At 48.8% G+C, this 14,027-nt stretch overlaps 1 protein-coding gene across 1 annotated transcript in view; it reads left to right on the top strand.

Moving 5' to 3' along the window:
* Positions 1-3,090: 3,090 nt before the first annotated feature.
* Positions 3,091-14,027, top strand: part of IRAK2 (interleukin 1 receptor associated kinase 2) — a 65,228-nt gene continuing 54,291 nt past the window's right edge. The window contains exons 1-2 of the mRNA XM_069476133.1: positions 3,091-3,208; positions 11,284-11,466. Coding sequence (XP_069332234.1) covers positions 3,115-3,208; positions 11,284-11,466 — 277 coding nt within the window. The 5' untranslated portion in view covers positions 3,091-3,114. The remainder of the gene's footprint in view (positions 3,209-11,283; positions 11,467-14,027) is intronic.

The following is a 14,027-nucleotide window of genomic DNA, read 5'->3' on the forward strand; positions in this document are numbered from 1 at the left end:
TGTCATGGGGTCTCGCTCTGTCACCCTGGAGTGCAGAGGCCTGATCACAGCTCATTGTAACCTCGAACTCCTGGGCTCAAGCAATCCTCCTGTCTCAGCCTCTAGAGTAGCTGGTACATGCGACTGTGCCTGGTTAATTTTTTTTTTTTCTTATTTTTTTGTAGAAATGGGGTGTCGCCGAGTTGCCCAGGCTGGTCTAGAAATCCTGACTTCAAGTGATCCTCCCACCTTGGCCTCCTGGAGTGCTCGGATTATAGGTGTGAGCCACTGCACCAGCCCCATCACAATTTTCGATGAGCTCATCTTTGCTTCAGAAAATCTAGTTTTAGGAATTTACCTTAAGAAAGAAAAAACAAGAGTGAAAAGATGTATATATATGAAGGTTCACTGCAGCATTATGTAGAATAGCATAATACTGGAAATAAATGTACCTTGATAGGAGTTTGGCCAAATAAAGCATAGTGCTCCTAAATAAGCCAAAAAGAAAAAAGTAGATGCTTATTTATTGACATAAAAATCTATTTATTAGTTGAAAAAATTTACAGGAAATTACATATTTTTAAAAAATGTTTTAAAATTTAATTTCGTAGAGGCCTAAAAACGTGAAAGTATATACTCTAAATGGTGGTCCCTCGGGGATGAGACTGTGGGAAGGTCCTCACGCGACTTACAGGCCCAGCTCCCAACCTCGTTTATCTTCCGAGCGGACTCCGCGGGCCCTTTCCCGCCTCCAGCCCGCGGCGAGTGTGGCATTTGGAGCGGGCGGGCGCGGGGAGGCTGTGGGTCCGTCACTGTTTTTATTCTTCATCCACTTTCGCCCCTCCCCCCCCCCCACATTCTCACGTTAGGGGGAGTTGAGGTGGATGGCGCGGGTTTGCGGTTTGAATGGCGTCAGTGGCCGTAGCTGCCTGTGGGCCGTGCCAGCTGCCGTCTCAGCTCCCGCCGGACTGGCGCAGCGGCGCGGCGACCTGTCCCCTGGGCCGCGCAGGAACTCGGGGAGCCAGGGTTGGACGCCCTCAGAGACGGACATCTGAAGGTCGAGAAAGCCCCGAGGGCCAAAGGCAGGGACTGCGTGGTGAGATCCGCACTTCCGGCTCTGGAGTGAGCAGAGCCTGGGGCCTGTGTTGAAGTAGAATCTGAACTTGAAAGACCTTTAAGGCTTTGGTAGTAGAAAAGTGGGAGCCATGGAACTTTCCAGATGCCCTGCGGGATGGAAAGGTAGATGATCTGTAGAGGCTTGCGCAGATTATTTTCCCATCTTTAAGCAAAAAGAAAATTAGATTATAGAAAAGGGAATGTCAGAGTTCCCAAGTTGTGTTTAAGATGCTATAATAATGACCAGGTGCGGTGGCTCACGCTTGTAATCCTAGCACTTTGGGAGGCTGAAGCGGAAGGATCGCTTGAGCTCAGGGGTCCCAGATCAGCGAGAGCGAGACCCTGTCTCTACAAAAAATAGAAGAATTCGCTGGGGGCGATAGCACATACCTGCAGTCCGAGCCACACTTGAGGCTCAGGCAGGAGAATCACTTGAGCTCAGCAGTTTGAGGTTGCTGTGAGCTGGGCTGACGCCACGGCACCCTAGCCTGAGCAACAGAGCAAGATTGTGTCTCAAAAAAAAAAAAAGTTTTAGAAAAAGAAATTCTAAAAAAAGATGGTATAATAATCTCTACAAAATAAAGTTTTTGCTCACCCATAATTTTTTAAAAAAGTGTTCATTTTCTCTTTATGTGACGATAATATCCTATCAGAGAAACCAATAAAGGTACTTTATTTAAAATATCAAATATGTGCAAAGCACATAAATAACTTTATTATTATTCCCCTTTCATCAGTCTTCCTTCCTGATCCAGCTTCCTGGTATAATGTCGGTTCTCAACTCTACCTGCACATATTAGAATTATCTGGGACGCTTTTAAAAATGTCTGTGCCTGAGCCGCACCCCAGAATAATTGAATCTGGATCTCTGGAGGTAGGGCTGGTCATCAAAATCTCCCCAGGTGTTTCTAATGCGCAGCCAAGGTTGCAAACCACCAGTTGTAATTTCAAGGGAATTGAACATAAACACCTTAAAATGATATAACTATGTAACTAATTACATCAAGCCTCCCAATAACTTTCTTTTTTAATTTAATTGTTTATTTTTTAAAATTTTTAAAATTTTTATTTTTTTGAAGGGGTGGGAGTTTTTGAGGGGGGTGCTCAGTTACCTTTTTGTTGTTGTTGTTGTTGTTGTTGTTGAGACAAGAGTATCACTCAGTGTTCCTGGGTAGAGTGCAATGATTGTAGTCACCTAGGAGTCACCAACTCCTAGGCTGTGAGCGATCCTTCTGCCTCAGCATCCCGGGTAGCTGGGACTACAGGCGCGCGCCACAACGCCCGGCTGGGTTTTGTTGTTTTGTGCATTTTTTAAAAAATTTTTTTGTTTTTTATTCGGTAGAGACGGGGTCTCGGTGTGCTCAGGCTGGTGTCGAAACCCCTGAGCTCCAGCGATCCTCCCGCCTCTGCCTCCCAGAAAGCCAGGGTTACAGGCGTGAGCCACGGCGCTCAGCCCAATAGGGTCATTGTTAAGGAATAAGTAACCCAGGTAAAGCCTGCACACTGTAAATGCTTAATACATACTAGCTATTATTAGTGTAAGTTCTGTTCCTCCTACCCTATTTAGTAATTCAACTTTGCCCAGGCTGGTCTGGAACTCCTGGCCTCAAGTGATCCTCCTGCCTCGGCCTCCCAGAGTGCTGGGATCACAGGCATGAGCCACGGCGCCCGCTACAGTAGGTAATTAATAGAGGATTTGATACATGCATTATAGATGTGTAGTGCCAAAAGCACTGGAAGGGGTCACAAGGCCTCCCGCGACTGCCGCAGAATTGCCATGTTCCTTCTCTTCTCTGGGCCTCAGTTTCTCCTCGCAGTTATGACCCTCCTTTGGGTCCCCCAGCCACTGGGGTCGAGCCGGCGTGGCTGCGTCCTGCTGCCCGCGGCCGCTGGGGGGCAGTGGTGGCCCGCCGCCCCGCCCACTTCCCGGACGGCGCAGCCCGCTGGCGGGGACTGCCCACCTCTGGCTGGAGAAGCAGGTCGCGCCGCGTGCGATTCAGTTCCTCGCGCAGCCCCACCATGGCTTGCTACATCTACCAGCTGCCCTCCTGGGTGCTGGACGACCTGTGCCGAAACATGGACACGCTCAGCGAGTGGGACTGGATGCAGTTCGGTGAGTGGGGCCCGGGAGGGCCAGGGCGACCGGTCCCCCCAGGGATCCTGCTTTGAGCTGGCTGCCAGTCCCACTCCGGGACTTAGTGGGTACTGATCCCAGGGGCGTGTGTGCTGAGATTTCCCGACCGGGGCCTCGCTCCCGTCCCGTTCTGGACCTCAGTTTTATCGTCTCGAAGGTGGCGTGTTGTCTTTGAAGATTTCTGTTGGGAGCTATCTGTTCGCCTCTACTTTGCCATACTGATTACAGTGAAATTAATAACAGTGGCAGCCCGCAGCTGCGGGGTGCTTACTCTGACAGGCCCTGTTTATATCTACTTTAATCCCCCAAACAGCCTATGAAATGCATACTTCCCCCCATTTTACAGATGAGGTAGAGTAACTAGCTCAGGTGGAATGGCGTGGCTAAGTGGCAGAGAGGCATTTGAACCCAAGCCATCTGGCTCCACCGGGACTCACTAAATTGTAATTCCTTGATGTGTTTTGTTTATTTGCGCCTGATGATTGGCTGAGAGGGTCATGGCATCTAGGAGGAGGTTGCAGGTGTGGTCTCAGATTCCCAGGGAAATCTGCATTCCAGGCTCCACCACCTTCTAGCTGTGTGACTTTGGGCAGTTTCTTAACCTCTCTGAGCCTCAGCTTCTTAATCTGTAAACTTGAGATGTTAATTATGCTTCTTCATAAAGTTGTTGTGGGGAATGAAAATATTGTATAAAAAGCACAGCACCTAGGTGTTAGATATTCTTTTTTTTTTTTTTTAGACAGAGTCTCACTCTGTCGCCCGGGCTAGAGTGCCATGGCGTCAGCCTAGCTCACAGCAACCTCAAACTCCTGGGCCTGAGCAATCCTGCCTCAAACTCCTAAGTAGCTGAGACTACAGGCATGCGCCACCATGCCCAGCTAATTTTTCTTTTTTTTTTTTTTGAGTTTATGTAATTTTTTTTAATTTCAGCATGTTATGGGGGTACAAAAGTTTAGGTTACGTATATTGCCCTTGTCCCCCCTAATTTTTCTCTCTCTATATATTTTTTAGTTGTCCAGCTAATTTCTATTTTTAGCAGAGACAGGCTCTCGCTCTTGATCAGGCTGGTTTCGAACCCCTGAGCTCAAATGATAAACTCGCCTCGGCCTCCCAGAGTGCTAGGATTACAGGCGTGAGCCATGGCACCGGCCCCTAGGTGTTAGATATTCTTACAAGTCATAAATGTTGATTATCATTCTTAGTGTTATGGTTTAAGTCAGTGTAAGTAGTGCTACTTAACTTTTAAAATAATGCATATTTTTATTAAAGTGTTAGATTAAGAAATATACCATTTGTACAAGAGTATATAATATATATGTACAGTTTAAAAAAATAATAAAATGAACATGTATGTGTTATCCATCCAGTTTAAGCAAATGTATATTTTAACTAAGTGGTTCTCAATCACAGGCAGTTTTGCCCCCTGGGGGACATTTGCCAATGTTTGGAGACACTTTCGGTTGTTCTAACTTGGCGCATGCCAAGTAGACACCAGGGATGTTGCTAAATATCCTACAACGCACAGACATCCCCCACCACAAAGAGTTATCAATAGTGCTGAGGTTCAGAAACCGTGTTTTAATGCAGTAACAAAAGTAATATGTACTTAGCACAAAATACTGTGGGAAACAAACAATAGCACAAAGATTAGATTCTACCACTCAGCAATAACTGTTCTTAATATTTGAGTGCCAATAATAGTAATAGAAGCTAATGTTTATTGGCTTCTTATTGTGTGCCAGTAGAGTGCTCGGTATGTTATGCCTTCTAGTCTTTTCCCTAAAGATATTTATATGTATGATAGCTTGGGTTTTTTTTCCCCCCCACTTAAAATATGCCACAATTATTTCCCTTGCCAGGCAATATTCTTTAGCATCATGGATTCAGTTTTTTATTTTCAGTGTGTATGTGTATTAACTATCTTTAATTGAAAAAGTAGTAGATGAAATGATGTGGATAATGCACCTAGGATGGAGAGAACAGAAGTATATCACCCCCGCCCTCCGTCCTCAGCCTCCCTGTTCCCCCTCTTCTTAGAGGCAGTCACTGGTAATGGGGCTCTGTCAGAGGCTCAGAGACCCATGAGAATGTCTGTTGCCACCTGATTTTCTAGACTGTACTGTGTCCCATTGCTCGGATGATCTGCAACTTTACTTTAAATGTTTCCTGGGCAGTGACAAACTGTGTGTGGGACTTGTTCTTATTTTTTCCATATTGGCCCAACCTTCAATTGCAAATGCCAGGACAACTTCTGTTCCTAAGAAATTAATTTAGAAGCCACACCTATGACTTTTTAAAAAAACAGTTTTTTTTGAGATATAATTCACATACCGTACAATTCACTCAAAGTGTACAATTCAATAGCACTTAGTATATTCAGAGTTGGGCATACATCTCCACAATCTTAGAACACTTTCATTTCCCCAAAAAGAAACTCTGTACCCCTTAAGTGTCAATCCCAACTCCTTTCCCCATTTCCCCCAGCTGTAGGCATTGCCTCTTCCAGACATTTCATATAAATGGAATCATACAATATGTGGTCCTTTGTGACTTCTTTCATTTAGCACAATGTTTTCAAGGTTCATCCATGCTGTGGCATGCATCAGCACTTCATTTCTTTTTATTCTGAATGCTATTTCATTGTATGGATATACCACATTTTATTTATTCACTCATCAGTTGATGGACATTGGGTTGTTTCCACTTTTTGGCTATTATGAATAATGCTGCTGTGAACATTTGTGTGCAAGTTTTTGTGTGTGTGTCATGATGGCAGTCTGCCCTAGATTCTTGGTGTGCTCTTGGCCAAAGAATGACCAAACACACCGAAGTGTCAAGTCCAGACCATGATCTTGGAAAAATCACCAGCAGGGCCAATATGATGGAGTAACCTCCGGCAGAAAGCAATTTCACAAGAGCAGCTCTTTCTTGTAGAACAAAATGAGACTGTCTCGGCCAGTGGAAAGAAACCAACTCACTTTCTCCCTGACTTCTCGGATTGTTTCCTTTTATTAGCCCAGTCCAGGGGCGGGCTCTCAGGAGGTGGGGGATGTTATCAAATGATCAACAGGGGTTTATAAATCCTGTCAGGCCTGAGCTGCGGCATTCCCAGACGTGATAAAGCATTCCCTTCTTCCCCAGGTGTAGCCTTTGCTCAGTGTAGGATTAAGGGTCGGGCAACACCTGAACGGAGGGCCCGTCCTTATCTTTCTTCCCAGGTGGAGCAATTGCTCGATACAGCACCAGAGCAGGGCACCTTTGTCCCTAGAAGAGCCGGAGATCGTAACTGCCTACGTAACATGTGGACATGTGTTTTCATTTCCCCTGGGTATATACCTAGGAGTGGAATTGCTGGGTCATGCGGCAACTCTTATGTTTAGCCATCTGAGGGGCTGTCAGACTGTTTTCCACAGTGGCCAAACCAGCAATGTATGAGGGTTACAATTTCTCCACAACCTTGTCAACATAAGTTATTGTCATCTTTTTGATTCTAGCTGAGCGGGTGTGAAGTGGCATCTCACTGTGGTTTTTATTTGCATTTCCCTAATGACTAATGCTGTTGAGCATCTTTTCATGTGCTTATTGCCATTTGTATATCTTTCTTGGACACACCTCTGACTTTGTAGGCTTTGGAGACATCAGAGTTGCTCACAGTCCCGAGAGGCTTCCACTGTAATTGAGGATATGATCTGAACTCCTCACCAGGCCTGCCAGTTCCGACATAGATCCGACCCCTATGGATCTGTTGGACCACCTCTCCTTCCACACCGTCTTGCCTACCCTGCTCCAGCCATACTGGCCCGGGTCCTTGGGCCAGACTCAGGGCCTTTGGACTAGCTGTTCCTTTTGTTCCTTCTGCCTGGGACATTCTACTGCTCTGTTCCCCATGGCTGTCTGTCTGGTCTGTATTAGCTTCCTCTTGCTGCCTTAACAAGTTACCACAAATATAGTGGCTTAAAACAGCACACAGCACATTATCCTACAATTCTGGAGGTCAGAAGTCCTAATGTCGAGGAAGGTCTAGGGGAGAACCCGTTTCTGTGCCTTGACCAGCCCCTAGAGACCTGCTGCGTCCCTTGGCTGGTGACCTCTTCCTCCATCTTCAAACCCTTCTCTCTGACCCCTGCTTCTGCCATCGCCTCTTCTCTCAATCTGACACTTCTGCCTCCCTGGCCCAGGGTACTCCCTGGTACCTTGGCCTGACGCGGGTACTGTAGGATAATCTCCTCATCTCAGAATCCTCAACTTAATCCCATCTGCAAGGTCCCTTTTGCCATGTAAGGTACCATAGTCGCAGCTCTCGGAGCTTAATATGCGGCCGTCTTGGGGGCAGGGGCATTTTTCAGTCTACCGCAGTCCTTCAGGTCGGCTCCCTTGTCGCGTTGATTGAGAGGCCTTTCCTGCCTGCTCTTCCTCTCTGGTCACCGTGTTTCATTTCCTTCACTTCACTTAAAGGGCTTTGATGTTACCTTGTTCCTTCTTTCCAGCCGTCTGTCCCCGTAGGATGTAAATGCCACGAGGGCAGGGGCCTGACCCGTCTGGTTCACTCCTGGATTCCCAGAGCCTGGAATGGCGTCCGGCAGCGGGCAGGCACTCAGCGACCACTTGTGGGAAGATGGGCCGAAGGCGTGGGAGTGGTGAGGACACGGCCATGTCCACCTCCCACCCTGCAGAGCTGGCTGGGAGCCAGGGTCAGCCCACTTCCCACGCTGGGGCAGAGGCCTCAGGCCTGGGAGGCTGCTGTGCCACCAGTCCCCAAGCTGTCCGGTTTCCTCTGAACGATTGATTGTGATTGTCCCGCCAGCCCTAAAACATCCTGGCCTCTGCGGGTCACTTTAGAAAAAGATGGTCCCTCACAGCTGGTTGTGGTCTGGGAGGGAGAGAGTAGGTGTGTGGGAAGAAATCTAAAATGATTCAGAAAATCCCCCTGCCACAAACAGGCATGCTCTTTTGGATTTCACGTTTGTCAGCAGATGGTCTGGCTGCCTCTTGTTCGTTTCTCTGTGACCACAGCTGTGTCCGCTGGAGTCTGTCTGAGCCCACGTGAAGAGGGATTCTCACACCTTCACCCACTGAGGTGTGTGCAGAGGGGCTTAGGGCAGGGGCTCCTTTGTTGGACTGCTCCCCATCGCCCCCTCTTCACTCACGCATGTGCCAGCCAATGTGCACAGCGCTGCTTAGCCCCTGCCCGGCTGTGTGACGTCAGGCAAGTGACTGCCAATCTCTGAGCCTTGAGTTTCCTCGTCTGTAATAACCCCTCACAGAGTTGCTGAGCGGCTTAGGGGGCAGGACAGTTGTAAATGTCTTTAGGGCTTTTCCCCTTCCCCCGGCCTAGGGACGAGTCTGGTTAGTCTAGAGAAAGAACAGTTGACCCTACAACAGGTCATTTCAGGAGGCTGTTCTGTCCCTGCTCTGGAGGACTTTGGAGATGGGCAAGGTTTTCTACTGCCTTAGGTGAATTCCTGCAGGATTCAGGATCTTGGAGTGATAGTCTGCACATGCTGTTAACCATCGGGGATAAAAACAGGTTTTCATAGAATGTACATAGTTTAACACTTACAGCTAACATTCATATCACATTTGTTATATGCTAAGCACTGTTCCAGGTGCTTCTGTACAGGTAACTCATCCAGTCCTCACAGCAATCTCTGAGGCAGGTGCTGCTGCCATCCTTGTTTGAAAGAGGAGGAAACCGAGGCTCAGGGAGAGGTGAAGGGCCGTCCGCAAATGCACAGCAAGCAAGCAGCAGAGACAGGATTTGAACTCAGGCCTCAAATCCAAGATCTGGCCTCTGAACCACCACATACGCACATGTTCTTATATCTGTGGAAAAAAGTCCGGAAGATTAGATGCCAAAGTATAACCAGTGGTTTCCTCGGGGTCTTCCAAGAGGAATGATCAGGAGGACTTTGATCTCCTTCTGTTTTCCAGATGTTCAACAATGACCAGGTGTTGCTCGCCTGTGCTGAGGAAAGAGCTATGGACTTAGCAGGTGCCCTCAGTGGTGACTCATCCCCCGAGATCTCTAGCTTGTCTTGACCCTGTTTAAAGGGTCTGGTTAAATGCTGATGGGTCAATAGTTTAAGATATGTTGCTTTCATGGAACTAAAATGTCCAAACTGGAAGGCGCCTCGGAGTTTAATTCCCCTTTCTCCTGCATTACGAGCGAGGAAAGTTCAGCCCACGCAGGGTCAGGGCCTTGGCTGAGTTCCCACTGCCACTGGCCACCAGCGGCAGCCCGGGGCTTCTGTTTTTCCCATTACCTCATGCCGCCTCCCAAGGGTGGGAGGTGTGTGCGGATGAATAATAGCGCAGTTGGGTCCATGGTGGGGATTGTGGGGAAGGGATGTTCCTTCCTCTTCCCTCTCCTCTCTTCTGTGCACTGCTGGAAGTGGCCCCTGACTGGGCTGACATCACTTCTCACTGACCAGGAGCCTGGTCTGGGGTTTCCAGTGACTAAAGATGCAACTCAGGAACTTTCCATTCCCAGCCAGGCACTTCTTCTGGAGGCTTTCTATCTGCAGGAAGCTGTCGCAAGCCCATTCTGTCCAGAGGGGAGGGGACTTCTGCAGTCTGATCACATTACTCCCTGGCTCTGAGATCTGAGATCTTCCGTGGTCTCCTGCGGCTCTTAGGGTCAAGTCCAAATTCTAAAGCCCAGCATTTATTGGTGGGTCTTCATTATGTGGTCCTGGGCTTCATCTTTTGCCTCACCTTTCCCTATGTGGCCCACCTGTGTTTGTAATTTCCAGGCAGAAAAGCTCCGTGGAATTTTAGGTTACTCAACACAGTCTCGAGAGCTTGTCCCAGCCTAGCACACAGGCAGCCTTAGTAATGCTTTGCTGAATGAGTGAATGAGTGACTTGATGTTCACATCCATTCCCTCGGCATGACTGCTGAAATCCTGGAACTGAAGCTTGATTACTTTATTCCTAGCTTTAAAAAAATGCCTCCCTCACTTAAGTAAACTCAATGGAATACTGGCCTTGAAAATGCCATTTATGAAGAGCTGCAACACGTCAGAAAATGTGTGTGGTATAATGATGATAAGAGCAGGGGGCAAAATTTTGCCTCCAGTCTGGCAACAACTATGTCCAAAGCCACACTGATGTAGAAGGGTGACTTTTGGAAAGGGAAAGTACCCTAGTGGCTCAGGAGGGTGGCAGGACGCTGTGTAACTTTTTTCCCCCCGGTATTTTCCATGTTCTCTTTAGCGAACTACAATTAATTTTGTGGTAAAAAATGAAGAGGAAGAATGCACTATTTTTATTATTGCCAACAGTAGTTCCCTGCAAATTTTGTCTAGTACTTCGGAATTGGCAAAGTGCTTTTGTTTTCCCCGGGCTATCTTGATCCTTATAACAGTTCTGAGAGGACAGTGGGGCGTGGGTTCATTCATCCATTCATTTATTATGTACTTACTGAGTCCCCCCAGCACGGCAGGGGCTTAGCCAAGGAGAGTGAGCTGCCCGGGACAAAATGGAAGGAGGCCCCTATTCCTGGGGGCCTGCGGGTGCAGGGGGCCCTTACAGCGAGTGCCTCCTCACCTTTTGCTCCCAGGGGCTTTCCTTGCCTCGGCCTTGTGCTGGCCCTACCCCTCCTCTGAGCCCAGGCACTGTTCTCAGTTCTGGGCCTGTGACAGGCCCAGGACATAGGTAAAACCCCCTTCCCATGTGGGGTTTTCCATTCTAGAAGAGGAGACGGGCAGAGCTCTGTTACCCCCTGAGACTCCCACTGGCGAGGGCACCGCCCATAGCAAAGAAGCAGTGAAGCTCTGCTACCCTGTTGTCCTGTGTGCTCTTTCTCCTAAGTCTTCTGTGGCAGCTACGTTGATATTTACGTTTGTGTGCCAGTCCCCATGGGTATTCAATAGACTTAGTGTTATATTATAACTTGGGGCCACCTGTGGACCTCAGCTAACCATGGTGTTTCCGGTATGGGTGGGGTGAGTGGGGAGAATGTCCTGGACAAAGCCGGGCTAGCGTGGGAACCCTCTCTCTCCTGGAGGGACTGCCTCTCCAACTCTAAGCCGAGTCCTCTCACTTGCCCTCCAGCCTCCTACGTGATCACAGATCTGACCCAGCTGCGGAAGATCAAGTCCTTGGAGCGGGTGCAGGGCACGAGCATCACGCGGGAGCTGCTCTGGTGGTGGGGCATGCGGCAGGCCACCGTCCAGCAGCTCGTGGACCTCCTGTGCCACCTGGAGCTCTACCGAGCCGCCCAGATCGTCCTCAACTGTGAGTAACCCTGGTGCCCTTCCTGGTGGGGCTGTCATGCTCCCGAGCTGTTTGGCATGAGCTGCACTCTCTGGCCTTTTTTAATCTTTTACTTTTTTTTTTTTGAGACAGAGTCTCCCTCTGTTGCCCGGGCTAGAGTGAGTGCCGTGGCGTCAGTCTAGCTCACAGCAACCTCAAACTCCTGGACTTAAGCGATCCTACTGCCTCAGCCTCCTGAGTAGCTGGGACTACAGGCATGCACCACCATGCCCGGCTAATTTTTTGTATATATATATTTTAGTTGTCCATATAATTTCTTTCTATTTTTAGTAGAGACGGGGTCTCACTCTTGCTCAGGCTGGTCTGGAACTCCTGACCTCGAGCGATCCACCCGCCTCGGCCTCCCAGAGTGCTAGGATTACAGGCGTGAGCCACCGCGCCCGGCCAATCTTTTACTTTTTAAAAAAATTTTAATGAGTTTGTTATGCACCTAAGAAGCTGGTAACCATGGTTACCTGTGGGGAGAGGAAATGAGTGGCCAGGGAACAAGGTGTTGGAGGGAGACTTTACTATAAATCCCTTCATACCTTTTAAATTTGGGTTACTGGGAGTATATATTCAGGACAACTTGAATCTATGCCCCTGGGTGGCCATCCTCAAGGGGTCAAATAAACTCTACACTTAATCATAATAACAAAAAAAACCCCTATTTTAAGTATGTAATGATATTCTTCTTTTTCGGGAAAAAGCCCCCCCCCCAAATAAATATGAGTTATCTATTCCAAAAATAATAAAAAATTTTTAAAAAACCCAAGAGCTATGACATAAACATTCAACAAAGCCTACAGTGAAAATGATTCATGTCGTCATCCTCTTTTCCTGTTTTACATCCCAAGAAGTAATGATTGTTAACAATCTCTTGTGTCTTACTAGAAGCTGTCTTTGCATGGGCAGCACATTATGTACCTGCAACCCCTTTTTAATACAGAGAGTAGCATCCCGTGCACACTGTCGTACACTGTTTCCCACCTACATGTAGGTTTTGGAGATTGTTTCATATTGACACATTCTTTTTAACAGCTGTGTTGTATTCCTGTGACAGAAGATGTACTATGATTTATTACCTTGCTCCCTACTGATTGGTGTTTAGGTTGCTTCTAGCATTTTTCTTGTCTATACAGTGTCATGACACTCACCCTTGGAATGACATACCCTGTTTTTGCACATGTGTAAGTGCAGCTGTAGGATGACTTTCTGGCATTGGTATGGCTGGGCTGAAGGTTTATATATTTTAAGTTCTGATTGATATTGATATCAATATTACCAAATTAAGCTCCTACCGGAGAATACAATCATGATGGGGATGTATTTAGCTGGTAACAATACCTCCCGACCTTGAAGGGTGGCTGTGAACCCGAAGGGAGTGGCGTGTCGAGTGCCGGCCTTCAGCCTGTGTTCAGCAGAAGGTAGTGGGATGAGGGGCCTGGTTACCCTGGTTACCCCCACCCCTCCCTACGTCCACAAAGAGACAGTGGGGCCCAGGTAGCCAGTCTTTCTGGGTACTTACTGAGCACCTGCCCAGTGCCTGGTGCTGTCCTAGGTTCTGAAAGGTTTGCAGTGCTGGCAAAGGAACAGCCCTCTGCCCTCATGGGGAGCATAGTCTTGTGAGCAGACAGTTAATAGACAGGAAAACAAGTGAAAGTAAATAGACAAGTTAAAGAAACGGGCCAGTAGAATAAAGTGACCAGGTCGCGGAGCATCCTAGGACAGAGTGGTCAAGGAAGGCCACTCTGAGGAGGGGAAACTGGAGGAACAGAAAGGAGACAGCCATGTGAAGAGCTGGGGTAAGAGAGCCTGGGGAGAGGTATTGGCACGTGCAGAGGTCCCAAAGAGCCCGGGTGCAGTGGAGGGCAGAGGGCAGGGCCTTCAGAGCCACAGAGGCCTGGAGATGTCCTGTCTGGGGTTCCTGAGCTGAGACTCTCCTGGCTGGACCAACAGACCAGGTTCAGCACCTGCCTGGCTGCCCCTCGGGCCTTCCGAAATCAAGGAAGGCTTTCATGAGGAGGGGCTTAGAGCGAGGGACTGAGGGGTGGGGACTTATCCAGCTCACCCTCAGAGACAAATGGGGAGAACAGGGAACGCTGGGGTGGTCCTCCAGGTGGGGGGACCTGGAGCTGCAGCCCAGGCTGGGCTTTTGGGGGCCCCATGGGGCAGACCACGCTGGGCCATCTCCTCCCCTCCTGTGTGGGGCAGGGAATGGGGAGGGTGCTGCTCACGATGCGAGTGACCGAGTGACACTCCAGCCGGGCTTGTCTCTGCACAGGCGTGACCACTCCTCCCTTTATGTCCCCAGCGGAGTGCTCTATAAATCAAGAGGTGGCACCTCTCTGTCACGGCCTCCCCCGGACTTCTGCTGTCCCCAGCCCTGTCTGGCCAGCCTCCCCACGCCCTTGGAGCTCTCCTTCCTCCTCAGACTGGCGAGGGTGATCCGCACAGTCCACAGCCTCCCTGCGCCTCTGGAACCAACTGAAACCACCCCCTGCCCGTTCTCCTGAATCTTGTCAGACCACCATCCGTCTTCT

The sequence above is a fragment of the Eulemur rufifrons genome, chromosome 7 (assembly GCF_041146395.1).
Source record: "Eulemur rufifrons isolate Redbay chromosome 7, OSU_ERuf_1, whole genome shotgun sequence".
Classification (NCBI taxonomy): domain Eukaryota; kingdom Metazoa; phylum Chordata; class Mammalia; order Primates; family Lemuridae; genus Eulemur; species Eulemur rufifrons.